At 40.4% G+C, this 26,012-nt stretch overlaps 1 protein-coding gene across 3 annotated transcripts in view; it reads left to right on the top strand.

The window, feature by feature from the left end:
* Positions 1-26,012, top strand: part of ELMO1 (engulfment and cell motility 1) — a 301,790-nt gene that overhangs the window by 265,016 nt on the left and 10,762 nt on the right. For all 3 annotated transcript variants that reach the window (XM_054273352.1, XM_054273353.1, XM_054273354.1), the window contains 4 exons: positions 7,403-7,566; positions 13,218-13,330; positions 21,650-21,757; positions 25,310-25,392. In XM_054273352.1, the coding sequence (XP_054129327.1) occupies positions 7,403-7,566; positions 13,218-13,330; positions 21,650-21,757; positions 25,310-25,392 (468 nt within the window). The remainder of the gene's footprint in view (positions 1-7,402; positions 7,567-13,217; positions 13,331-21,649; positions 21,758-25,309; positions 25,393-26,012) is intronic.

Genomic DNA, 26,012 nt, shown 5'->3' with positions numbered 1-26,012 from the left:
TTAAATGCCACCCACAAATTATTTTGTACATGTTTTATTTTGCCAAAGGAGGTTGTCAGGCATTGGGGGAAATACTGTAATATTGTCTGACCTAAGACTTCAATTAACTAAATGGAAAGTTTACAAAAACTGTCATATTAACTTTGTATATAATTTTATTGGGGCAGAAACATTGTCACACAGCACTTATTTCTTGCTGTGACTACCTCAAGGCACAAAGCACAAATAGGAAAATAATTTTAATCCTTATTTCTGATGCAAATACTTTTCTGCAAATATTTAATGTGAGGAAGAGGTTTCCTGTCTATCAGTCATTCCTGTTTCAACCCAGTATTACCCAAGAAAATTATATTTGACCTGTGTGTGTAGATTAGGATTGTTTTGAATGGAACCCCTTGCATTTGTGTGTGGCCTCTGATTTTAGTCCTGAAAGAAGACAGTGAACTTCTTCCACTTTGTCTCTTATCAAAATGAAGAAATTATGGAGAGTGTTTGCTTGTATTTTGATGATGATTCTAAACCCATTCACATTTCCACTTTGTAAAGGACTGCTGTTCACTTCCTTTTCTGTTGCTATTAATTTTATCCTCAACTTCCTCTGGCCAGTCCTTAAGGAAGATTTCCTTTCAGTCAGCTGCTTCCTGAGCCATATATTTAGAAATATATAATTTCCCCCATATTTTACCCTCTGTTTTCCTATTTTCATTTAACTGAACTTCTAATAAAATCTCATTTCTTCTTTTCCTTTAGCCTTTATTTTCTGTTGAAATACAATATCTATCATACCCTCTTTTTTTTTGTTCTTCAGACTTGTCCCCATTTTTATTTATTTTGTTGCAAGTCATCCTCCAGATGCCTTCCTCCTCGTGCTGATATTCCCTCCTGGAAGCTTTGTTCTGCTCTGGTCACCTTTCCACATTTATAACACCCTTCCTACTAGCTTGCTTTCATTTTCGTTTGTGTACTCCAGTCTGTTCCCATTCCTTGTAAAAATCATCTTCTTGCCCATTCCTTTAGCCATATTACCCTTCAGTGGAATTTTGTGACAGCTCTTTGTCTTTTTCTCAATTAAGTTCAAGATGATTTGTGCCCCCAGCCAAAGCTTCTGCCACTGTTACTGGGTTTAATTGAGAAAATAAACAGTAATGTTAAAAGAGAGCTGGAGGCCTCCATGGGTATCCAGTGGTTCGCCATCAGGATCTGTTTATCCAAGGGAAAAATCATCAGTGCAGCTAACAGAACTCTGGGAGCTTTTGGCAACTGCCAAGTCAAGCTGTGGCCACAGACCCTTCCTGTAGAGGTGGAGTAGCCCAGGGATGTAATATGATGGAGTTCAGCAATAAATGGTCCATTTCCTCTGAACATGATTTACAAGGCGTTCGCATGCAATAGCACAAACAAAGCTGGGCATCTCTTGCAGGGAACTCAACTTTTGTACATCACCTTCTTCGGATGTAGCACTTCTCAGATCTCTTCCTTGTTTTTTCTCAGCCTCCCTTTCACACCCTGTTTCATGGTGCCCATTAGTCTTGTGCCCACAACCCTGATGCTCTTATTCCGTCTTTCTCACAAGAATGTAAAGAATCCTCTATCTCCTCTTGCATAGTCTTGAATTAAGAATAGTCTCAGCCCATATGTTCCTAGGAACTGTGTGGTTTCAGTCTGTTTTCTTACACCTGGGATTCATTAGTCAAGGGAAAATAAAAATCAGGAAAATCAAGTTCTCTGAAATATAAAACAGTTGTGACCACTCAATCTTCAGCCTTTTCTTTCTTTACTACTTGGCCTTCTCTATCTTGGAATCCAGTGCAAGGTCAGGCTCTTCAAGTTCTCTTCCCTCTTTTCCTCACCAGAGGGCAGGCAATTATTTGGGTCCTGAGGCTCTGAACAGGATTTCACTTTGATGTATTGCTACAGCATCAGGTTTTCTGACTCCTGCTACAGACCTGTTAAACGCCTTGTGTGGAACTGCTGTCATATCTCCTATCTCTCAGCACCATCGTCACATCTGCTAGGTGTGCTCATTTGTTCTGCAGAATGATAGTCACTGCTGAACTGGATGCTGATGCTGATCCTGCATGGGAACAGACTGCTCAGCTTGATCAAAACCATTGCATTGTTTCAAGTCTCTTTTCTGCAGACTGAAAAATATCTTGGGTCATACTGGAAATTAAAATCACAAGCAAAAAGGAAAGAAGGAAGGAAAGAAAGAAAGAAAAGTGAGCCAAAATCACAGCAACGCAAACTTTTTTGCAATGGGTTTTAAATTCAGCAGAAAAATGAAGAGATAAAATGTATCAGAGCTTATATCTGCTAAATCCTCTGACAGCTGCTTTCTCATCCTGCTTCCTGAAAATGAATCAACTTAATTATTCCTGTGGCTGCGTACATCCAGACAGCTTAGAGTTGCCTCTTTATCGCGGGCTACAGTAACTCTCCTTGTGTTCTGGAATAGCTAAGAAGATTGCAAACTGGGGGGTTTTTGTAATTCCAGAGTACACAGACTGTAATAGAAGTAATGGTCTGGAATTCTGGAGTCTCTTGTCAATGGTTAGATTGTGCCAGCATTGAGTTTAAATTTGCTTGTGTAGGAGGGCATGTTTAGATTAATATTCTAAAGTAATGTGGAGTGAATGTTTGGTACAGGCTGTGACTGAGAGACTGGTGTAGTGAATTCACAGACAGCAATATGTGGAGATTGGGGTGGGGAGTGGGGGGAATTACCATTAAATTATCTTCCAAGGACCTTGAAGCCTCTCAGGATGACTCTTCTGAGTACTCTGAAAACATAACCATTGATCTAGTTGTAACAATTTATCCTTTAAAACAGTCTAAAAAATGTCTCAAATTACCTGCTGCACACATTAAACATGTAAAGTTTTCATTAAAGGAGTTGACAGGCTGATGGTAAACTGAAGTTGTTTCCTTTCCCTTCAGAATTAAATTTTCTTTACAGCCTCCTTTGTCAGTAAGCACTGTTCATTAACAGTGATTCGGCTATTTCATCCTACAACCTTGTTTTTGCCTGCCTTGTGGACTGAAGGAAATCTCTTTGTGACACTGAAATGATCAAGCTGGATCTCAATCACTAAATTGTTTCTACCTTCATTCTTTAACTTGTAGTAACCAAGCTACTTTTTTTTTTCAGGAACATTTAGATAGGAAGGAAGCTAAGTATGAATTTTTTACAACCAATTTGCAAAGAGATGTCTTTCTTCCAGTTCCCTGTTTGTTGGCTGGATGATTTTTAAATGGTCATATGAAAAAGCTAGTGAATGAGGGCCTGAAACTTCTCACATCTTAGGTTCTTCAAGCCTGGTTGTAGAGAGGAGTCTCCAGATGAAGGGCAGTTCAGTGGCTGCTCTTTTATCATTGCTGCAGTGAGGTGGGGGAATCACACCTTGCAGTACTTGATAATGTTGAGCCAAATCAGGAAAGCACTGAACTAAGCACATCATCGTAGTGTGGGTTATTTATATCCAAGTCTTGTCTGTGCAGAAGGAAGGTGAACTGTCAAGATTAATAGCAGTAGGTCAGCATTACTTGCTGACCCACCCAAGCCCCTGAGTCAGCCATCCAAGCAGCAATCAGTGTAACAACTCCCCCAAAATACAATAGGTACAACTTAGAGGCTCCTCTGATGGCATCCAGACATGCTGTCATTGCACATCAAAGGGTGTGCTTATCCAAGTGAAACATTGATATTGTGGGGAAATTATGAGAAGGGTTCATCTCCTATCTGGTGCTCCACAGATCAGAGGATCATGGTGTGATCTGGGGCCTTAGAGATCATCTAGTTCAAGCCCTGCCACCATGGACAGGGACACTTTCCACTCAACCAGGTTACTCAGAGCCCCACCAAGCCTGCCTTGAACACTTCCAGGGGTGAGGCATCCACAGCTTCACTGGGCAATCTGTTACTCTCACAGTAAGAATTTCTTTCTCATACCTAATCCAAACCTAGCCTTTTTCACTGCAAAGCCACTACCACTTGGGTAACATCCCAGATGGGTTGTTGTGAACATCTGGGCCTTCAGGCTGTTCTGGAGGAGGTTTCTGAAAAGATTGATGCTGTGACATTGTAGAAGGAATGTATCTGGTGAGTGGAAGGCTCAGACTTAAATTTCCAGAATCCTGCAGGCTAATGGTGGGTGTCTGAGAGGGCTGCCTGGCTTCTCTGTCAGTATCAAGAGCAAGTTTTGCATCAGTATGGGGTAAGGAGAGTAGAAAGGTTTGTGCTTTCTGTAGCTGCAAGCAAGCTGCTGAAATAATATCAGTGAGAAGCTTGCTGTAGAGTTTGGCCCTGATAAACCGCTCCTTTTGATATTAACAATCTCTCACTCTTTTTATTTTGACCCCTTGTTTTAGAGCCCAAGTTCAGACTTCTGCTCCATCCAGGAAGAACTGACTTTATTTGAACAGGCAAAAATTGTTGTGGCAAGAAAGAGAGAGGAGAGGGGGTAAATGTTGGAAAGCCAAAGCAGTCAGAATATGATATGACAAAGATGAGGTCAAATAAGCAAAACACATAACAAACTAGACTAAAACAACTTAATGAAAAACATGTCATGGCAGGATACTAGCTGAAGAAATATGTTAAATGGATACAAAATCTGGGGAATAAAGTCCTATGTGTTTAATTGAAAAAAATATTATTGTTTTCTTCCTACTGTCTTTCTCTTCATGTCTTCAGTAAATTTACCTCTCTTAGTTGCAACACAGAACTTGGATTCTCTTACCCATACAAGAGGTTGTCAGATAAAAAGCACATGATTTAAAGTAAATGCATCCTCTGAAACACTCATTTCTCAGTAAGAGTAGCAAAGCATAATGTAATTGAAACAACTGTCTACAGTGTCTATGTGCAATCACATTGAGTGGAGAATGCATTTAATTTCATTGTAAGGTCGGATACATGAGGAGGAAAGGTTGACACCGCCTCTCAGAGAGCAGTAATCAAAGGCTGGCAACCGAGCATTGGAAATTGAACAGATTAGAAGTCCTTGGCAGTGATTCCCAAATGCTCAGGAGACTCACTAGAAGCAGCAGCTTTGACACTTTGGCCAGCTAGTTAAACAGTGTTGGCTATAAACATTACAAGGCAAGAGATTGTCCCTTTATGTGCTGGCCCTGGAGCATACATCTCCTGCCTTCTCTCTCAGGGGCAGCCTCTACACCAAGGGGCTCTCATGATATCTCATGAATGACCTTCCACACAACAGCAGAGAAGAGGAATTCTCATTGTTTGCATGTTAACTCTAAAAATTAATTACAGAAAAGGGTGTTGCAAATAAGCCTAAGTGACAGAGCTCCAAATCTACTAGATTTGAACCTCCTTTTGAGAATTTAGCCAGGAATGAGAAGTGTTTCATGTGGATAGTTTAGAGATCAGACTGGAAAAATCCTCATGCATGCAATTCCCTAAAATACAGTATTTATTAATTTGTTTGTCCATTTGTTTTGTGAGAAAAAGTGCTTGTAACAGACAGCTTCTCTACTGTGAGTCCCTGAATGTAGGAAACTAAATTTATAAGTAAGCAACAAAAAATCAGAGCTCTATAGAAATTTGAACTAAGCCATGAAACTTAAATTACATGCATGAATAAGTGATTGCAGCATTATATTTATATTTAAAAATAATTAGCACTGATAGGTAGTCATTGTCAAGAAGGCAGAAAGAGGAAGACAGAACATATTTCTAAACATCCATCTTGGCACTAGAATTTTCTGTTTCACTCTTTCCCGCTGTTCCTTTGAGGATGTTTCCTTTGTGGGCACGTTCTTCATTACATAAGCCCTTTTTACTTGTTAAAGCAAGACCCAGTGAAATCAGTAGAATTATGCCACTCACCTTGTTGGGCATGATCCATCAGCATTCAGGTTGTTTGGGTTTTACAGTGGTTTGTCATTTCTGAGGTGTGACAGCACCTTTCCCACTTGGACTGATGTGGACCAGTGAGTGCACTGTGAATGCAGGCGAGGAGGTGTCAATTCCTCTGAGTGGTCAGGTGCCATTCAGGAGTTCCTCTTTCAACAGGGAAGTACCATTTCTCACTATTAGACCAGCTAAGTAATTCTTCAGTTCTTTACTTGCTTAGTTTCACCAGCTGGACCAGCTAAACTGAGTGCTTAGATGCCATCTGAGAAAGAAGGTACATCTCAGGAAGCAAAAATAGAAAACAGTGCAGGCAATGAGTTAGAAGATTGAGGCAACACATGTGAAACAATTACATATTTATATGAAAATAGAAGGTTTTGAAATTATTAGGGAACCTCTGAGGGGCTGAGTTTCTGTTTTAAGATGCATGGTGAAGATGAAAGAATAGAGGAAAATTACCAGCACCGTAAAAACTTTGCCTTCTATTTGTGTAACTGTTGATTTCTGTCATTACCATTTTGATATTGGGGTTCCTACTTGTTTTTAGCTTTGGCATTTGGGTGTGATGGACCTTTCTGAGTATGATAAATTATTCTTTCAGCAAATTTAGGCACATCATCAGGTAAATATTTTGAAGTGTGTAACTTGCACCATCCCCGAGGAAATGAGTCTAGGATTATGGAGAGACAGAGAGTAATCTCTCACATGTATTTATCTGAACGAGATCCAAGCAATTCTCGTTAGTTAACTGTGTCTCAGCAGTTTTGTCCTGAAAAAATAATTATTATGCAGAATAGATGGCTGTTGCCGAGCCATCCTTCATTCTCAATTTTTGGTTTGCATTGTTTATGGCATTTATTCAAAAGCAATCCTGTAATATCCTTGGCAAAGTGATCTCTCTCTTTCCCTGACTAATGGTCTCTTTTAGTGAGTTCTCTTTCCTTCACTGTGTATGGCCACAATGTGCCTGCAGTGTAAGGCTCTCACGGAATCTCAAAGGGGTTGAAGTTGGTTTTACCTCTGAAAATCACCTGGTCAACCTTCCCTCAAGCAGGGCCATGCAGAGCCAGTTGCCCAGGACCATGTCCTGAGTTTTTTTGTGTGTCCAAGGATGGAGAATCCATCACCTCCCTGGGCACCTGTGCAAGTGTTTGGTCACCCTCACAGTGAAAACATGTTTCCTGTTGTTCAAAGGGGTTTAAAGGGTGTTTAAGGTGTTTCCAGTGTGTGCCCATTGCCTCTGGGTGTAAGGGATAAAAGGAAGCAATGGGCCAGTTAGCAGCTTCCCACCACCCTCAAAAAACCTCGGTTTTGTCACTGAGCAGATGAGCTTTTGATGTAGGTTGTGATGCCCTGGCAGAAGTTGGCTTATTTTCTAGTTATGTTGCTGAAAAGTTGTCTAAGAGACCACCTAAGCTAATCATGTTCAGTACCTAGAAACCTTAGTGTGACCCAGAATAAGATTTGGAACAAAAACACAGAAAGTGTTAACACAGCTTCTTTTTCTTTCCTTGTCAACTGCAGGTAATGCAGGTAGTGAAAGAACAGATAATGAGAGCACTCACTACCAAGCCTAGCTCTCTGGATCAATTCAAGAGCAAACTTCAGAATCTCAGTTACACAGAAATACTGAAAATACGCCAGTCCGAAAGAATGAACCAGGAAGATTTCCAGTCTCGTCCAATTCTGTAAGTATTGTCTTCTCCCCCCACCCATTTTTTCATGGAATGATTAACAAGGGAGAATGACATTTGTGAGCTCTTCTGGGGAATCCCAGGGAGAAAAGCTGTCCAGGGATCTGTGCTCAAAAGCAGTAGCGAGGCATCTGCTTAAAGTACATGTTTTCTTCTGCTGGGAATCATAACTTTTTCCTTGAGTTCAGTGAAATCGGATTTGGCAAATCCCAGCAGGATTTCTCTTGGCTTCTTTATATGAAACAGTGCTTTGACATTTCCTAGCTCTGCATGATTGTGAGTCTGATTTTGGTGCTAGTAGTGTCTTTCAAAATAAAATCAAACTAATCAAACACCACAACTTTGTCCTCTGTTCAAGGCCTCTCTGAGCAAGACAGGGAGAAGCCCAGAAGAAGAGGAGCCAACACACACTAACTTTCCAAAAGAGCTGTCCTTGTATATAACATTATTATAAATTGGTGTTAATGACAAGCATTAATTTACTTATTTGTAGCAACATTCTGACAGCTTGCCAGCCCTTTGCTTGTTGTTTACTGCAAAGTATGGAAGGCTAATATTGCCTCCATAGCTCTTTCTCATACCTCAGAATACTCTTTGTTCTGTTATATGAGGAGAGGAGGCTGCACTTGGCTCTGGACCAGGTCTGGGCTTGTGGCTGAATTGATGGCACAGGACACACGCAGACTTTGTGCTGTGCAAATGCTGTGCTGAGAATAGCAGGAAGCTTTTGAGATCAGCTGAGAGATGGTGAGGACTCCAGAAGCATCAGCTGAAATGTCATGAAATCCTGACTCTTGCAAGTGGAATACCTCATGATACTCTAAATCTTCTTTTCCAAGGCAAAAGTATAGAAATGGATTTGGACCAGAGCATTCCAGGATTCAGAACCAGGATATTAATTTGGATTTGTTTCTAAAGGATACAGATATCTAAGTACAAGCTCTGGGGACACATTTCTCCCGGGGCAGCAGGGCAACAGTGGAAGTGTCAGCAAAACAGAATTACAAACTAAATTTTAACCATACCAGTGTGGATCAAAGGGAGACTGCATCTTTTATGTTTCCAGTGTGTTAGAAGATACAGCCTAATGCCCAATTAGAACTGATGTCACTCATAGTAATGCATCAATTAAAAATTTGCAAATGGTTCCAGTTAGTTTTGTATTGTTACACTGCTCAGAAAGCCCCTGCAAATTCCCTGCAACATTTAGCAGTTCCAGGCTGCTCAGAACTGTGAACTCATCACCAAAGCTTCTCATCTTCCCTGGTTTCCTTATGACTCAACAGTTTAAGTATGATGCAGGTCAATTATTTATATTCTCTTGCACCATCACCTAGCACTGAAAGAGTTGCAAATGCCCTGTGCAAACTCTTAATTTACAGTGCCACTCTGGCTAGTTGCTGCCACAGTGCAGAGTCTCCTTCCCCACCGTGGAGCAAGTGAAACAGCCAACAGAAATAGTTAAAGGCAACTGAAGTGTTACCAGAGAATCATTTCAAATTCAGGATAAAGGCTAAGCCTAAAGGCTATAAAGGCTAAGTAAATCAATAAGGTGTTTAAGCAATCACAACTGCATTTGCAGAGATTTAACTCTGTGCATTTGCATTTTGATTACATCCATGATCACTTGTTCTTGCCTGTGAAAAGAAACAGTCCTTTCATTTTGTGCTTTGATTTGATTCCCTGTACTGAACTCTGTCAAATTGCATAGATGGCACAGCTGATAGAAGTGCAGAATCATGGCCCCATTGTAGGGAAAGAGACTGTGAGTGAAAAGAGCAATCGTGGCTGTGCTGTATATTTTAAAGCCCTGCAGATATGCTAAAAGAGATTGTGCACAATGGTGCCTGTAACATCAGCAGACCTTGTTTAATTCTGCTTGAGAATATGGCAATCAGGGAATGGCTTTTCCTGCCTTGAACATGATAGAAGTCTTTCTGTTCGTTGTATGAAGCACTGTGGTTTTAAGCGTCCAAGCTGCTGGATAAGAGAAGCTTCAGTGAAGTTGGTTTGAATGTAAACTGGAATGTGTTGCCTTAGATCCTCATAACTACAACCTTGTTTTGCAAGGATTAGTTGTTTCTTTTATATGAGCATTGTTGTATCATATGAAGTAAAGCTTTATCAATATCTACTTTTGATTAGGAAAGATAGAAAGTCCTTCAGAAGAGATTCAGGGATTTGGTATCATTATTGGTCATGCAAACTGCCGTTCCATAATGAAATATTAAAGTATCCCAGTTTCATTTTGAATGGCTGTAAAAGAAGTTGGCTAGGAATCCTGTGGACCTATAGAGGACCAGAGATCTCCTTGACAAATTAAATGGCAACAGAGATGGGTTAATGCTAGAAAAAAATTTGGCAACCAGTTAGGGACTTGCTGGTTAAAGGAGAGTTAATGGCAACTAGGGAGCCATTACTAAGTAACATCTGTGTGAAAATCAGCAACACACAGGGAAAGTGAGGAAGGTGTCTGGATGCTTTTCTGCTTTTTATCCTTCATATTTCTCTGCAGTGTTAGAAAGAGTCATTACTGCCTGCTCTGAATGCATGATCAGATGAGGGAGCATAGCTAAACACCAGAAAGATGCCTCTTGGACATTTCCAAAATTTCCCTTTGGAAATGTCCAAAAGGACAAAACATATGAAACCAGTTCTGGGATTAGTCTCCCATTGTCTTGTAATAATTTAAATGTCTGTAATATGCCCCATTCTGGAAAGAAGACCACTGTCCAGTGAGTTTTAACTATAAGCTGGAAAGGTAAAAGCTGGAGACAGTTTTACCTGGTGCTGAAGAAGAATTTGTCGAATGTGAAAATCTTGAAAATAATTTCTAATGATTTTCAGATATTGTAAAAACAAGTAACTGCTGTTAGTATTGCCTCCATTGTTAAGACCAGTGAGATCACAAAATTAGCAAACATATATATTAATGTTTGTTTCTCTCCACCCCTCTGTCTCACCAGTGCACAAACTTTTTACATTCTTATGGGCCAGAAAGACAGTAGGAGACTACTGGCAGTTTTTAAAGTCACTGTCTCCTTAGACTTCAGTCTGTTCCCTCTCTTCACAAAGTACAAACTGTTAAGCAAATGTCATCTGAGGGACAATAAATAAATATTCACAAAATGTATTTGCATTTATGATCTTCCTTTAGCTGATTGTTCCTGATGGGTTTTAAAATTAGGCAGGAGGACGTATTTCTTGCACAAAGATTGTTTTCCTAACCATCCTGTCTTTAGATACTGATAGTGAGGAACAGAACTTTGTTGCATTCAGGTGGCTTTCAGAAGGAAATAGAGTTGGTTTGATTGTTTTCACCCATTTCTGTCACCTCAAAATGGTGCAACAGAAACCTTGACAGTGAGGAGCACTGAGTGGCAGGATCACCTTGCAAAAATATACCTGGAGTCATGATGTCAGAAAAATGGCTGAGAACCATACAAGTGAGAGTAACCATGTGTTGGCATGAGCTGCTGAGGACAGTAAGTGCAGAAAGTCACCATGGCAAGGGCACGATGGTCTTACAGGCTTTCACTAAATCGAGAGTTACCAGGGACTGTTTCTGCATGGAAAAATGCGTTGTCTCCACAACCTCTGTGTGATCAGGCAAGGACCATCAAACAGAAGAGAGTAGCACACTGAGCTTCACGACTGTGAGAGCAAAAATGTATGTGTGCAGAGGGCTTCCAGAACATAACCAAAGGTCCCTTCTTTCTTACCAGCCCTTCTCCCATGCAAAGTCTGCCTTAGGCACTGAAGTATTTTAGAGAGGATTACCCGTTTCATTTTGGATTGGTTAAAAAGTCCTTCTCTTCCCCTGGTTTGTTAAGGGCAGGTGGGGCATTAGAGGCCAGAAGGCAGAATGTTATGAGCAAACATTCAGATGTTAATGTGCTGGGTGACCCATTCATTTTTGGTTTTTTTGATAGTGTCTTGCAAATATAATGTTATGATATCCTTTACACCTACTTAATGATAACCATCCAGTTTCTGAGTTAAAGTACCTAACTATCAAACTGATGTTTATACCGGTCTTGAATGTTTGAAATTACTCCAGCTGGAGATTTAGTCAGCAGCCTGAACTGCTGAGTAATCCACACTTGTGTTTCAACACTGTTATCCTCAGCCCCTGCTGTCAGGTTTTACCTGAGGAATAGAGAAGCTCACAAGCTCAGTAAAGGCAAGACATTCAGTCAAGCACAAAATTATTTTAATCACAGTATTTAACCATTCAACATATTTATATCTTAGATCCCAATGGGAAAACAACAGTGCTTGAAAATTCAAGTCCTAAAGGACTAATAACACATTTCCAAAAGATGGCCTGTTTCTATAGTTACAATGTTTCCTTGGGTTTTGACCAGCTAGATTTTCACAGCTTGTAAATATGCAGTGGGTTATGCATCCAATCATTTTGTCAACACCTAGGGGAAAGAGGGCATTTTATTCTAAAGGCCTGATCTTTGTAGCAGAGGATTGGCAGTGATTTCAGTAGGGGTCTGGCAGATCAAAGGCATAAGATCCAAATGAGTGTGGAAATCAGCAGAGAATGGGCTTCCTAAGTTTTCAAGAAGGGAAAATTTTTTGTTGTCTCTATGGGATACCACAGCTTAGCTTCCTTTTGATGATGATTGCTGGAACACACTGCCAGACAGAATGATTTCTGGTATTACCCAATTTGCACAGCAATGCAAAATTATGGTTCTGACAAACTTCATATTTTATAAATCTTCTACACATTCAGTTATTTCTTTTTAATCTTACTAGGCTTGCTGTCGAGTTGATGTTTAAACCTGTCTTTTATGTATTCTTAATGAATCTAAGTGAGGATATAACTGATGAATTCAGACATCTGTGAATCCATGTGATGGTGTACGAAATTGAACTTTAAATATCATGTGCATATGTTTTCTGCCTAGTTCTTGACATGTTGAACTCTTATCAAAATAGGATGGAGAAAATGGATTTTCTGAAGAATGTATATTATTATTTCTAGATGTATTGTAGGTCTCTGCACTCCTGTGCAAAGATGAAGTTGGATCCTTGGGCGTTCCCTAGTCATGAATTAGTCTTCCACAAATTCTGATAATAATAAAGTAATCAAATTATATGAAATTAAGAACAAGAATATAGTGCTGATCATTATTAGTTTTGCTCATTGGCATTGCTCCCTACTTTTCATTGTTGTTTCAAAGTGTTCTAGCCTTCTTGTGTTGCCCTAAATAATAGTGCTAGAGAAGTATACCAGCATAGGATCATGCAACAGAAGGTGACAGACCCTAAAATAAGCTTCACAGAGCTCCTATGATGAAAGAGCATTATTTGCTGTGGAAAAATCTTGTTGATGCATTATAGCAAGTGTTATATTTAGAATGAGGAAAGTAATATAAAAACAGGCAACTTGCCTGAGTCATACACTGATGTTGTAACAGGGAGATGTCTACAACAAAGATATCCTGACTCCTGTTCTTTGTTAAAAGAAAAAGGTTTTTTTTTCTGGGGCAGGCTAGATTCTGACCTGGGCTTGTCTATGACTGAAGTCCTCTTCAAACACCTTGCAGAAACATCTTGTGAGACTCTGTTTCAGAGGAAGGAGGATGGTCTTTGATTGAATTTTACAAGTGCCTACTTTCTCTCCCAAGGGAACTAAAGGAGAAGATTCAGCCAGAGATCTTAGAACTGATCAAGCAGCAACGTCTCAATCGGCTTGTGGAGGGCACCTGCTTTAGGAAACTCAACAGTCGGCGTCGGCAAGGTACAGCTCAGACTCCCCAGTCTGGCTTTATATTGTCACTTTGGTCTCTAAGTTGAGCTGAGGAATACTGTTTTCATTGGCAGGATCTTTGGTTGTATTGCTGTCTTGACTGCTTTTACCAAGAGGCATCTGAAAGCATCTCCAAGTCACAAATTTTCAGGATTTCCTTTTTCCCTGAAACTTATCACACAAATCACACAGATGATCTGGAACAAGTTCAGCCTTTGACAAAATCTCAAGCAGCGGTCTCACATTCTGAAATTAGTATTTTGATTTCTACCTGAATGTCCAGACTTCTTGTTCATCTCAAAGCAATGTCTTTGCAGGAATAGCACATGAAACTGGAATTTTAATCTCTCACTCTTTGAACACCTTTATGTATGCAATGAGTTCATTCTGCACCCCTCCCTCTAGTACTGCCTGTCCTTTGTTTTAGTCTTACATTGCCATGTAATTTTATTATGGTGTTTAAACATGCTTTTTGCAAGCACTTATATCAGTAATTCATGTACCTTCTATGAATACTTGATTGATATGAGAAGATTATTTTCCCAATTCTATGAGTCATTGCTCATTCTATGCAGTAAAATTCCCTATGGTTCTTTTCCCTTCAGAGATGCACGTTTCCTTCTCCAGATAATGTAATGGGGACATAGTGTAAATTCAGGAGATTAGTTAGAAGTCATATCCAAAATTTCTCTTTAAATCCCTCATTTTGTGAGGATTCAGATTACTGTTTGTTTTCCTCTGTAAATACAGAACAAATTAGAAAGTTACAAAAGCTAAGAGTAAGAACTGACAAAGATCAATATTTGAGACCTTCAGATTAATTGGGGAAAAAGTGCATTCTTCCCAGAGAGAAGTATCCCTGCAATGCCTCCTTCCTTAGAAAACAAGGAGGCAATTTTCCTTAATGTAGGTTCTTTGTAACCTCTCTGTCAGGCATACAAACACCTCTGAAGCCCACTGCACAGACAAATGGTCAATATTCCACTGTGAGTTTCTGTACAGACTGGATAGAGAGGCATGATACATGATTTTCCTTCACCAATGTACTCATGGAGTGAAAGTAGGTAAAGTAATGTGTAGTTTGTCTGGCTACCAGTAGCGAGGGTTGTTTATTTTATTCCTCTCACAGCCTAATCCAAATGACTTAAATTCAAGGGAAGGAGCAGGATTTGTAGCAAATATTCTTCTTTTGGCTGATCTCCAAGAGGAAGATAGACTGTTTATTTTATCTTAAATTGTTGTTAGTTCATGATTTATAGGATCAAGAGCCTTAGGGAGTATAAATTCATTCAACTTAGAGGAGTACAGTTGAAGCTAAAAAATATATATTTTTTTTTTAAATCAATGTAATCTTCTCATCCTCAGTTGAGAGGGTTGCTTCCTATCGTGCCTTGGAGTGAATTCTATAGGTCATGAGATTAATTGCTTTGATGTCATATTTATACAGGGTCAGAAATAATTCACGATTCTTTGGAAACAAATAAAACATGCAACCATGTCTCAAAGAACATTATCTTCACTGAAATAGATTGTTTTTCACACATGGAAGCCCATTTAGGAGGTCATGTTTCCACATGCCCTTGAGAGTTGTGTATGCTTTATGATAGACTTCTGTATTCCCTGAAACAGAAGGGTAAAATACCATTTGTGAGGGAGGCAGTAGATGCAAAATCATTTAGAGGATGATGATGTATGAGGCCACCAGGATTAAATTCAGTATGGCCAACCCTGTCCTGGGTTGCATCAGGCACAGCATTGGCAGCTGGGCAAGAGAGGGGATTGTCCTGCTCTGCTCTGAGCTGGGGCAGCCTCACCTCCAGTCCTGTGTTTAGTTTGGGGCACCACAATGTAAAAAAAGATATTAGGCTGTTAGAAAGCATTCAAAGGAGGGCAACAAAGATGGTGAACAGCCTTGAAGTGAAGCCAAGTGGCTGAGGTCATTTGGTCTGTTCAGCCTGGAGGAGACTGAAGGGGAGACCTCATTGCAACTTCCTCAAGAGGATAACAGGAGGGGCAGACACTGATCTCTGCTCTGTGGTGCCCAGGGACAGGACCTCAGGAAATGGCCTGAAGCTGAGTTCAGAGCAGGTTTCAGCTGGATATTAGAAAAAGGTTTTTTACCTGGAGTGTGATCAGGCACTGGAACAGGCTCCCCAGGGAAGTGGTTCAAGAAGCATTTGGACAGTGCTCTCAGGCACATGGTTGGATTGTTTGGGGATGGTCTTGTGCAGGACCAGTTGTTGGATTCCATGATCCTTGTGGATGTCTTCCAACAACTCATCATACTCTGTGATTCTGTGACCTAACACAGTGTGATTTAATGAAGCATGCTTGGCTTGTAAGCCATTCAATCAGGGTCCTTTTTAGGTATGTGCAGTGGCTACCACAGTCCAAATAGCAAATACTGGCAGATCACAGCGAGTGGAAGAGGCTCTCTTAAAAGCAGTATTTATCCTTCAGAGTCTCGTGTTCCCCAGAGCAGCACAAACTGTAAAACCAGGGCTGTTGTGATGTCAAGAATTAGAAGATGAAGTAAAATGAGTGGAGGATCCTAAATTTAGCTAGTGATGCTAAACGTTATGACAATAAATCTTTCAGATAATTCCTCTGAATGTCCTGATAAAAACAGTAGAGGTCCCAGATTCTGAGTGTGTCTTCTGTTTAGCTTTGTCCCACATCCCCATCTCCTCTCTCTAAAGCCACCTCCCTGCACAAGTGCCTGGTGCTACCTCAGGGGGTTCAGGAGTCCTCAGCACCTGCCTGGTGCTCCAACTGACTCCACTTGTTATGGAGCATTACCAAGGCTCTAAAAGGGCCGTGGTCCATCCAGGTTGGATGGAGCTGAAACAGAAATGAGTCTTCTTCTGAGGCATTACGATTTTCCTGTTATCTGGCAATCTACTTGTAAGGGTAGCACGATCAGGTAGGTGTCAATACTAAAGTGTGTACACGGTTTTTTGCCTTTCCTATGATTATTTTCTTCCCTTTAAACAATCCTGGAACAAATGTCACGAATCCGCGGATTGTACAAGAGGAACCTGAACGTGCCCTACACAGAAGCTGAAAGCATTAAATTGCCCATTTAAAGATAATTAACCAGCCTTAGCCCATGATAAAGACTCCAGAGCAAACTTCTATTAAGATTGTTGTTTGAACATGTGGTAGGACACACATGGTTAGTCACAGTAAGTTGAAAAAATTGACTTACAAAAAAATGGGAAGGGAGTTTACAGCCTCTTGTGGCCTTTTGAAAAGAGATTAAACACTTTCATATATACTTAGCATTGGAAAGCCTCCAATCCAGCAGGTGATTCACTGGGAGGATGCTGAAGATTAAGCCATGAGGTATCTACATTCAGATCTCTGCTTTTTGTGTTTCAGCACAGGATTATCATAGCAGGATCTCTCTGTAGCTGAAATTCAGAAATATCATTGTTGTCCCAGCAGGATCCTTAGGACTTCCAAAAAATACATAGCCTTTCCCTTGCAAGGTTTTCATAGGAGAACTGCAGCAGTAACTCCTGGGTTTTTGTTAAGTATCTCAATCATTTGGAAATGAAACAGCAAAATCTAACCTATCCTTCTGATCGCTGTTCAACAGCAGATCATCCTGCTCTGCAAATCCCCACTTTGTTCCTGGGCCATGAACATCTGCTGAAAGATAGATCTCTTCAGCTTTCTCCTTCCTTAGATAATTCCTAAAAGAAAAGGGAGAAGAGTAAAGCAAAAACCTGCCAAGCACTGCCAACCCCCAGTAGTTATTATTTCCAGTAGAGTTAAATAGCAGATAAAGGCATTTTATTGAGGATAATAGATACTTCTAATGCTGTCATCCAGTACATTTGTAGTATATGTTGCTGGGTACACTCTTGAAAATAAATTCCCTTTTTACCTTTATAAAGATTGTGGAGACATTGCATGTTGTTGAAGTGGTTTTGAAGCCAACATGAGGTTTCTCAAACAGTAATTTTTGGAAGCAAGGGAAACCCTGCTGATACCATTGGATTAGAAACACAAGGTGCCATGGAAGTAACCTGGAAAGAGAAACCTTAACTTGAAACAAAAAATCGAGTGGAGAGAGGTTTTCCATCTCTTGCTAGGATAAGTAACTCACAGTTCTGAACAACACACATTTTGACTTTTTTCTGCCAAGCTCTTTTCTACTGTTACTTCATCCTACTCTCCATGGTCCCACAAAAAACCTAATATTCTGTGAGTACATGACTCGCTGAGAGGAGCCAGTTAACCAAACATGCCTCCAACAATGCCACGGGTCAATTATTTACCTGTTACTTGGAGAGCTTCCTGGCTTCACCTAGGCAGTTTAGATGAGTTGGAGTGAAAATGTCAATGCAATTTTAATAGAGACAGAAAAAAGTAAAAGAGAAAATATGCATGCCTACATGCATATATAGATATAAAATCTACACAAATGCATGTTTTCAAAGATCTATTTAAAAGCAGATTTCTCTTGCTAAATCTGTGAGGATGCTTTTCTTTGAGCAAAAAACTAGTAACCTTGAACGTGTCTTGGGAAAAAATACATATTCTCAGACTTCTGTTCATGCATATCTGAGCTATTTTCTCCCCAGATTCTAACAATAGAGCACTTCTGTACTAACCACAGCAGTCCTTTACCTGGAATAGTATTGTTAGAGGCATGTGAGTCATTGGCCATTAATGCACTTGGAAACACACTGTGTGAATGGCCAGGCACTCTGTAGCCCATCAGCAAAATGTTCTGTGCTCTGCTATTTGTTCACAATTTTGAATATTACTTTTGTAGCCAAATTGTAGGTGATTTTGTTATTTGGGATTTTTTTTAACCTCATCTATAATCTTCAACAATATGCTGTGACATATTTAAGCCCCTGCCTGCTCTAGCAAATATCTGAAAATTCAGAACAATTTGCTTGAAAACTTTTCAGATTAAAAACCAGAATGAATATAATTCTGTTTTCCAAAAAAGAATTTGGAAATTTGCATCAGTGGTCAGTGAGCTGAAAGACATAAGAAGTTGCTGGAAAGTATAAATAATGTAGTGTCTGAAAATTATGATGAAATATTAAGTCCACATCATCTCTAAAGACTGTGGTTAGTGTCTGCCCTCCCTACAGCTTCTTGTTCTGAGCAGGAGGTAGCTGAAGTAACGCTGGATGCAAAACACAGAAGAGACCTAGTCTTTGGAGAAAATTCTTAAGCCTGGGCCTAAAATCACAACAAACACCATTCCTTCCTGAACTCACAGTTGCTCTGTTCCAGCTGGGCACATGCACATGCATCTGCCAGGTGTGGAGTACAGGGACTAATAGAGAAATCTATCCCAACTTTAAACCTTTTGTAACACTTCAGCTCTGCAGACTTTGGTTTAAGAGTTTTGGAGGGTTTGGATAGTAGTTTTTCTTTGTTTTATAAACACCACTTTTGACTCATAGTAGAAAAGAGCTTTTTCTTCTGCTTATTTTTTTATCAATTTTGAGCTCAAAGTAAATGCTGGCTACTTCCCATGTGCTGTTCTACAGTTCAGACTTCTTCACTCTTTTTCTCGGTGGAAGCAATTTCATATAATTTTTGTTTTGACTGCTGGATCATTCTATACACTACTTTTCCAATGTAGCTGTGTTCAGCACTTGCACTACATCAAGCAAGCTGCATCCAGTTTCAAACTGTTCCCCTCCAAGGCACTGAAATCTCATGTGAGTGGGATATTTGCTGATACACTGTTTGTAGCACCACGTACAGCTGAAGCGAAAACCGGGATGGGTAAGGCTGAGGTGGCTGTAGAAACAGGGGTCCCTTTTCCTAGCAACATGCCATCACCCTCCTCAGCCTGGCTGGTGCAGTCATTTAGTGGCTGTGGTTGAGGAAACCTTGTTAGTTCCATTTGTAGCTTTCATTTAAGGGCTTTCCCCTTGACAGCAAAGCTGTGGCAGAGCAGAGTTATTAGTGAGCCCACAGGAGCGTTGTGCTGGACATGCTTCAAGCTACAGTCTATGGTCTTTAGTTTTTAATTAACCCTGGGTTATGGGGAATTGCTGAAAAGGTTCCTCACATATTCAGAGCTTGGGTTTCTTCCCATTAAGCCACCCCTTTCCAAAACAAAATAAGATATTTTCATGGAGGGGTGTTCCCCTCTTTTATTATTGAAATGTGGCACTGAAAGAACCAAGGTTACCAAAATACTAGCTCCCAAGGAGGTAGAAGAGCCAAACCTTTGCCAACACCATGTGGGATAAATTGAAAGGAATCCATTATTTTTTTTTTCAGTTAGACCATCTTTTTGCCCAAGTCACTGGGAAGGCAGTGAAACCATGTCCATTTCTTTTAAGAAAAAATTACTGTTTTAATTTTAGAGTTGGAAAGTTGTATTACTTTGTAGAGCCCCATAAGCAATGAGGTTGCAGTTAAAGCTAGGCGTGAAAGCCTCCTGCTGTAGTTACTGGCATTGTGGTCAACCATTAGATTCCATGGGATATATTCTTCAAGTATCAGGCTTTGCTGGTAGGTTCTGGTAGAGTTCCCTGTAAATGGTATGAATCTTGAAAATGTTCACATACATCCTTCTGAGGTACACAAACTGCTTAATGAGTTGCTTGTGTGTGTGCTCCTCAGATGAGAGTCTACTGAATCAGGGCTCCTACTTGCTCTAGTTTCAATTCCCTGCAAAAGTTTTGCAAGTGGGGTCTTCTTCTCAACCCCATACTGTGCCACACTGTATGTTCTGCTGCTTACAGTCCAGGGATGCTTCTATTTCAGCAGCTCTTCTTGTATGCATCACAGGAGCATAATCTCAGGCTCTCTACAATCAATCTTACAGTGTTGTGCATGCCTGTGAAGTTGATAGCCAGAATCTCTCCCATGGCCATTTTGAGCCTTTGCCAGAGGTTTATAAGGTTTTTTGAAACCTTTCTGTTGAAGGGGCTGCACACTCTGAAAGAGGTTTGAAGAGTGTAGGTTTTTTTGCCCAAACCTTTTTATCCACTGGGACAAAGAAATTTAAAAGGGCTCGTGAAAGTCCCTTTTTATCATTCAATTGCCTGTGTTTTACTGCACTGTATTTTAAATGACTGGCCTGGAGTGTCCTTCAGGACACAGCTGGGTCCATGAGGCCAGTGTTTTACTCAGAGAGCCAAGAAGCCCTTCCTCTGCTAACATCCCAAATGAGCTCACATGTGCTGGTTCCACTGCTCCTCCAATGTTTTATCCAAAAGGAGGCTCCCAGCGCCTGCAGGGATTGTCAGTGCTAAAGCTTCCCCTAAATTGTCCCTCAGGCTGCTGCTTGGCACAGCATCAGCACTGCCAGTACGAGAGAAGCACAGAGCCAGAGAAGCCCTCTGCCCCCCTCCACTGGCATTTTAACATCCAGCCTTGCTCTGAGCTTTTGGAGATTTAGTTTGGATGTAACAAGATTGTATTTTTGACAGCTTAACATTGTGTGATCTACTTATTAAATGGAACATGCTCTGACAAGGGAGGGTAACCTCTTTCTTGCCATTTCAGAAAGGGAATTGGCAAGCACCATCCTTGCAGGCTAGGCAGAGTGGTGGCCTGGCTCTGCAAAGGCAATGTCCTTCCCAGGAGCAGATTTTAACAAATGTTGTTTGGGGGAATTATGTCCTGCAAAGCACGAGTTGTCAGGAGATGTAAATGTACATCTCTTAGGAAGGACTAAAATGCAAACTGGGGTGTGAACTTGCATGGTCACACGTATAGTTGTGACCATGCAAAGCACTGCAGGACAAGTGACTTAACGTCTGCTTTTTAAGTCCTTGCATGTTTATTAGGTCCAGTCTCTCCATAAATATGGGGGTGTTCTCCTATGTCTATAAAAAAATATATGAGTCATAATTTTCATAAAGTATGGGATATTTCAAATTTATCAGTTTTTGGGTGTCCCACACAAGACAGCTGGTAGGGCTTGATTTTCACAAAGTAGATGCTAAAAATGAATCTTTTATGGGTAAATTAAAGTTATCCACTCAAAGTAGTTACTTTGCCAGTTCTGGCCATGAAGGTATATAATATCTGGTAAAACTAAGTAAATTTATTCTCACTAGTATTTTTTTTTTTTGAGCCAGTGACTATGTCAATAACAAAATGCCTGTAGATTAATGCCAGCTTCATTTAATCAGGTAAAATTACTGAGCAAAGTCCCTACCCTTCTTATAAATACACCCCACACATTTCTTCTTCTGGAAGAAAAGACAGCCTTTCCCTGTAGCACCTTGTTTTAGTAAGCTTCCTCCTCTGCTGTTGGTAAGGCTGATGAATACATGTCAGTAACCTTAATTAATGTGTTTATTTCAACAGACAAATTTTGGTATTGTCGACTTTCACCTAATCACAAGGTCTTGCACTACGGAGACTTGGAAGAAAGTCCACAGGGAGAAGTCCCTCATGATTCCTTGCAAGATAAATGTAAGTCACGCACAAAGATTGTGACACTTCTGCTACTTTTATGCTATTACTTTTATATTCTTCTTTATAACCTGTAGTGGGTTTCTCTTAACATGGGACATTATGCACAGCTAATGAAGATAAAGAGCAGGGGACATTTCCTCCTGCATTCAACCACCACTCTCCTGGGTTTGGCAAGTGTGTGTGGGGACTGCGTTAGGCTTTTCAATGAGTTTATAATTTCATTCAGCTTGGAAACATCATGTCTTTCCTAGGGAGGAGCACAGTTTATTTTCATTGCTCATCTAACTGCAGATGTCAAATAAAAATACTTGGGCATATTCAGAAGCACTGCCTGTGCATGGAAACAGGCAGTCTAGTGACAGGAGGAGGAGTAAGTGCAGACGTCTTTCTAGTTATTGTGAGGAGTGGACTTAGAGGTGACAGGTCAATGTGAAGAGCATTGAGAGGACCTCGCTGTTTCTGTGTACCCAACTGGGAGAGGTACATGTCTCTGTGGCAGCTCCTACCAGGGGATTTATTGGGATTTTTCTTATGGTTGAAAGTAATTTTGGAGCTCTTCAGAACCATCATACTGTGGTGATTTCTCCTTTGTTCTTCGACACGAGTTGTAGGGGTTTAACCTGTAATCCAGGGAAGCTTTTTTATGAAAGTGGAAATAATGAGTATAGTTCTGTCACTTGGGAGGTGACTGCAAGAAATCCAGCATTGAATAAGGAATAATTTCTTTTTGTTCTTTTCTGAAAATCCTTGGCATTATCAAATTAGACATGCTTATACAGGTGTTTCAGCTGGTAGTTCCACTTCTTTCATGGAATGGCAGAAAGACTAATTTTTCAGAAGTTTGAAATTTTTCCAGCCTGAAAATTGGGGAATAATGTGAAATTTCCTCCCCTAACCTGTCTCCAGGCAGCACCTTTTAAAATGTCCAAGTGGTCCCCGATGCAGTCTGAGAGGGGAAAGAAGAAAAGCCTGTGTGATGCTGGAGCCCCGACAGTTTGCAGTCACATTCTCTTGTTTTCCTTGCCTTACAGATTGCCTCAAGGATGTTCACAGTCTTACTGCAGTCTTGGCAGAATGTAGGACAGGGCCTCACATTGCTGCATTGGCACAGAAAGAGACTGCTTTTGTGGACAAGGCTTAGAGAAATAGCCACAGAACGTTACAGTGGTGTCAGAGTGACAGAAGAATGAAAGTCACACTTGAACTGCAGGCACAGTTACAAGAGCAGCAGCTCCCAGATTTGTTTGCTTGGAGCACTCTTCCATGCACAAAACCCTGACCCTGACTGTGAGCATCATCTCGCACTTGCATTTTCCGTAGGCTCTTGAACCTGCTCAGGAATGTCAGGATCCCATGGGGGCATGGATCCCATGAAGGCTCCTGCTTTAGAAACCATTGGGCCAGACCCACACAGTTGCTTCAGCATGGCTGCTGGCAGAGTAGATACCAGTGCAGTTTCAGAAAGAGGTGGTTATTTCATCAGTGTCTCAGGTTTTCAGGCTATGAATGAGACAAGATTTACCATAGTGCTACCCACATTAGATGGAGTTTCATTAAACAAAGCTGAGAATATTGCAAGTCACGAGATTATAAAGTGGCACTGTTGTTTGAAATGTATCAGGCCAAACTGGCTTGGGCAATTTACAGAATACTTTCATAAATATTCTAGTTTTCTCTGGACAGACTTATTGATTTTTGAATTCTTAAAGTCTGGCTATGACGGTCAACTTGTCAGCATTTGGAGCCAGGTCCACAGATAAAAGAGAACAGGTGGGTAAGAAAACAGAATCAAGAGAAGCAGCATCAAGCATTTTGTGTACTCCTTGCCAAACCTGAATAATTAGTCTCTATCCCCAAAAATAAATGTGTGGGTTTTTAACCTTTTCACTTCTGTGAATGTCACCCCTCTCTTCAGGCTGGCAGAGTTAACAAGCCATGCAGACTCCAGCTGGGACAGAAAACAGCTGCCCTCCTTCTCAAGGCTTTATCCATTGTGAGCACATCACATCTGTGCTCACGCCCTCCAGCATCTTGTAGTCAACTTCTGACACCTGAAGTCTTTGATTCTATTTTTCTAAAGTAAGGCATAATCCAAGTTCCAGATAAATAAAGATTAGGATGTCACATCAGTCTGTGATCTCCCATAGTAACTATATTCCAGATCACACAGATCAAGTGTATGAAACCTGGAGAAAAGCCTTCTTGGTTGAGAGGGCTGACCTCAGAAAACCCTATCTTATGCAAACAGAGAAATTGTTTTTCTGGGCCTCTTCAAAAAGTGGCAGGAACTCTTTTTTGTTAAGAAGACTTTTCTACCTTAGTTGCAGTCAAATATCTCCTTAATTTCCCAGTTTATCCTAGCTCACTCTCCTCTCAAAAACAGTATCTCTTCTCCATAATGGGACTGTCAGAGGCATAAAAAGTCAGCAGACCCACAGCATACAATTCTGAGACTAAAGGCAGAAGTTGAGTAGTGAAGAGTCAAATTATTTCATTTCTTTTCAGTTTTCCATGCAAAGCAAATCCTTTAAGAATGTCTTTTACATCCTATGCCATCCATTTGGCATAGTGCTGAGGTAATCTGTCATGAAATATATGGTGCTGCTGGGCCCAGTAGAAGAGTAAATGCATTTCTCCTCTTTACTATTTCCATTAGAGTTTCTAAAGAACTGGGCAGTAACAGGTTTTCATGTTACTATCCTCTTCTATATATAAAATACTTTTCTGCAGCCACAAGGATAATGGATTATTTATAGATCGTAGAAACTGTCACTCAGGGACCATACTATATTGTAGAGCATATAGATTCTCCATAATGTAATTACCTTGGGAAAATTGACTTCCGCTTGAAACTCAGAGAAATTTATCTTTATGCTTTAGTGACCTCACTCTGTGACTCTGAGTGGCAGCAGATTCCAATATTTTTTCTTACCTTTCTTTTCCCCCCAGTCATTTCTGATCACTTCACATTTTAAAGCAATTGGAATAGCTCATTATAAGCCTTAGTATTCCTTATTCCTGCTAGTACCAGAAAGCAACTAAACTGCTGATGGGAGTGAAATAGGAAACTATTTTAAAAAAATTCCTACAGGCTTTTAAAAGAAGGAAAACGACACTGAGTGAAGGGTCCAAGTTGCCCAGCATCCTCTCTCCAGCAGAGACTTTACCTGGATGCCTTGGAAAGAGCAAAAACAGAGCAGGTACATTATATTAACAAAGAAGAAAATTATATGGTTTTGAGATCCATGAGTACACATTGTGTCCAGGCACAGGTACACATTTATATGAAACAGTCTTACCCAAGGGAGTCTAAATAGGCAAGAAAAAGCATTTTCAGGCTTTTATCCAGATGCCTGAAATTTTGTCTAGACTCACTGGTTCCTGTGTTAGTTGTTTTCTTCCAGTTTTCTTTCTTACAAAAGGCTGGAAATGGCAAAGGACATGGCAATTTTAACACATTAGTCTTGCTTCTTTTTAGACTCTGTAGCTTTTACATACCTTGCTTCTAACTAATTTTCTGAGGTTTGATTTTCTTTCTTTTTAATGCAGTGCCAGTGGCAGATATAAAAGCTGTTGTGACTGGGAAAGACTGCCCACATATGAAGGAGAAAGGAGCTCTTAAACAAAACAAGGTATGGTTCTCAAATTGCTGTGAACACATACTGTGCAGAGTGCAAAGCTTGTCAACTTGACATTCCCTGAAGTAACACAGGTATTTTTCTTTCCAGCCTGCAATATTTCCATGTATGTATACCCTTTGTTTCCACCTCAGACCATTTGAGTTAAGTTATTGGGACAGCTTAGCCTTCTGTACTCATATTTCATGGCAGATGTGCATTGAGTTACGCCCAGGGCACAACTGGAATTGTCTTTAGTAGTGATGTTTTCTATCTCTAAAGCAAAGCAGCAATGGCTGTTGGTGCCTACTCCTATATTGTGTCTGATAAATAACAAGTTTTCTCCAGCTGTGTTCTCTGATGAAGCCACATTCAGTGAACACATGCCAAAATTGCAATTAATGTCCAGCTGATGATACCTGCAGGTCCAATCAGGTAGAAAAACCACTGCCAACAAAAGGCTGTAAGGTAAATCCTGGGCAATTAAGGAGGCATATAAGGATGTGCTTAGCAGTTCATTTGGGAAAAAATGTGTAGGAGACAATATTCAGCTTAAATTAGATTTATACTACCTTTCAGTTTCAGAGCAACAACTGTAAGTGGACAGTAGTACTAAAATTGTGCAGTGCCAGAAC

This window comes from Melozone crissalis, unplaced genomic scaffold, assembly GCF_028551555.1.
Source record: "Melozone crissalis strain CALT ecotype California unplaced genomic scaffold, PUWL_Pcris_2 ptg000016l_1, whole genome shotgun sequence".
NCBI lineage: Eukaryota > Metazoa > Chordata > Aves > Passeriformes > Passerellidae > Melozone > Melozone crissalis.
This window is presented reverse-complemented; position numbering and strand designations above follow the sequence as displayed.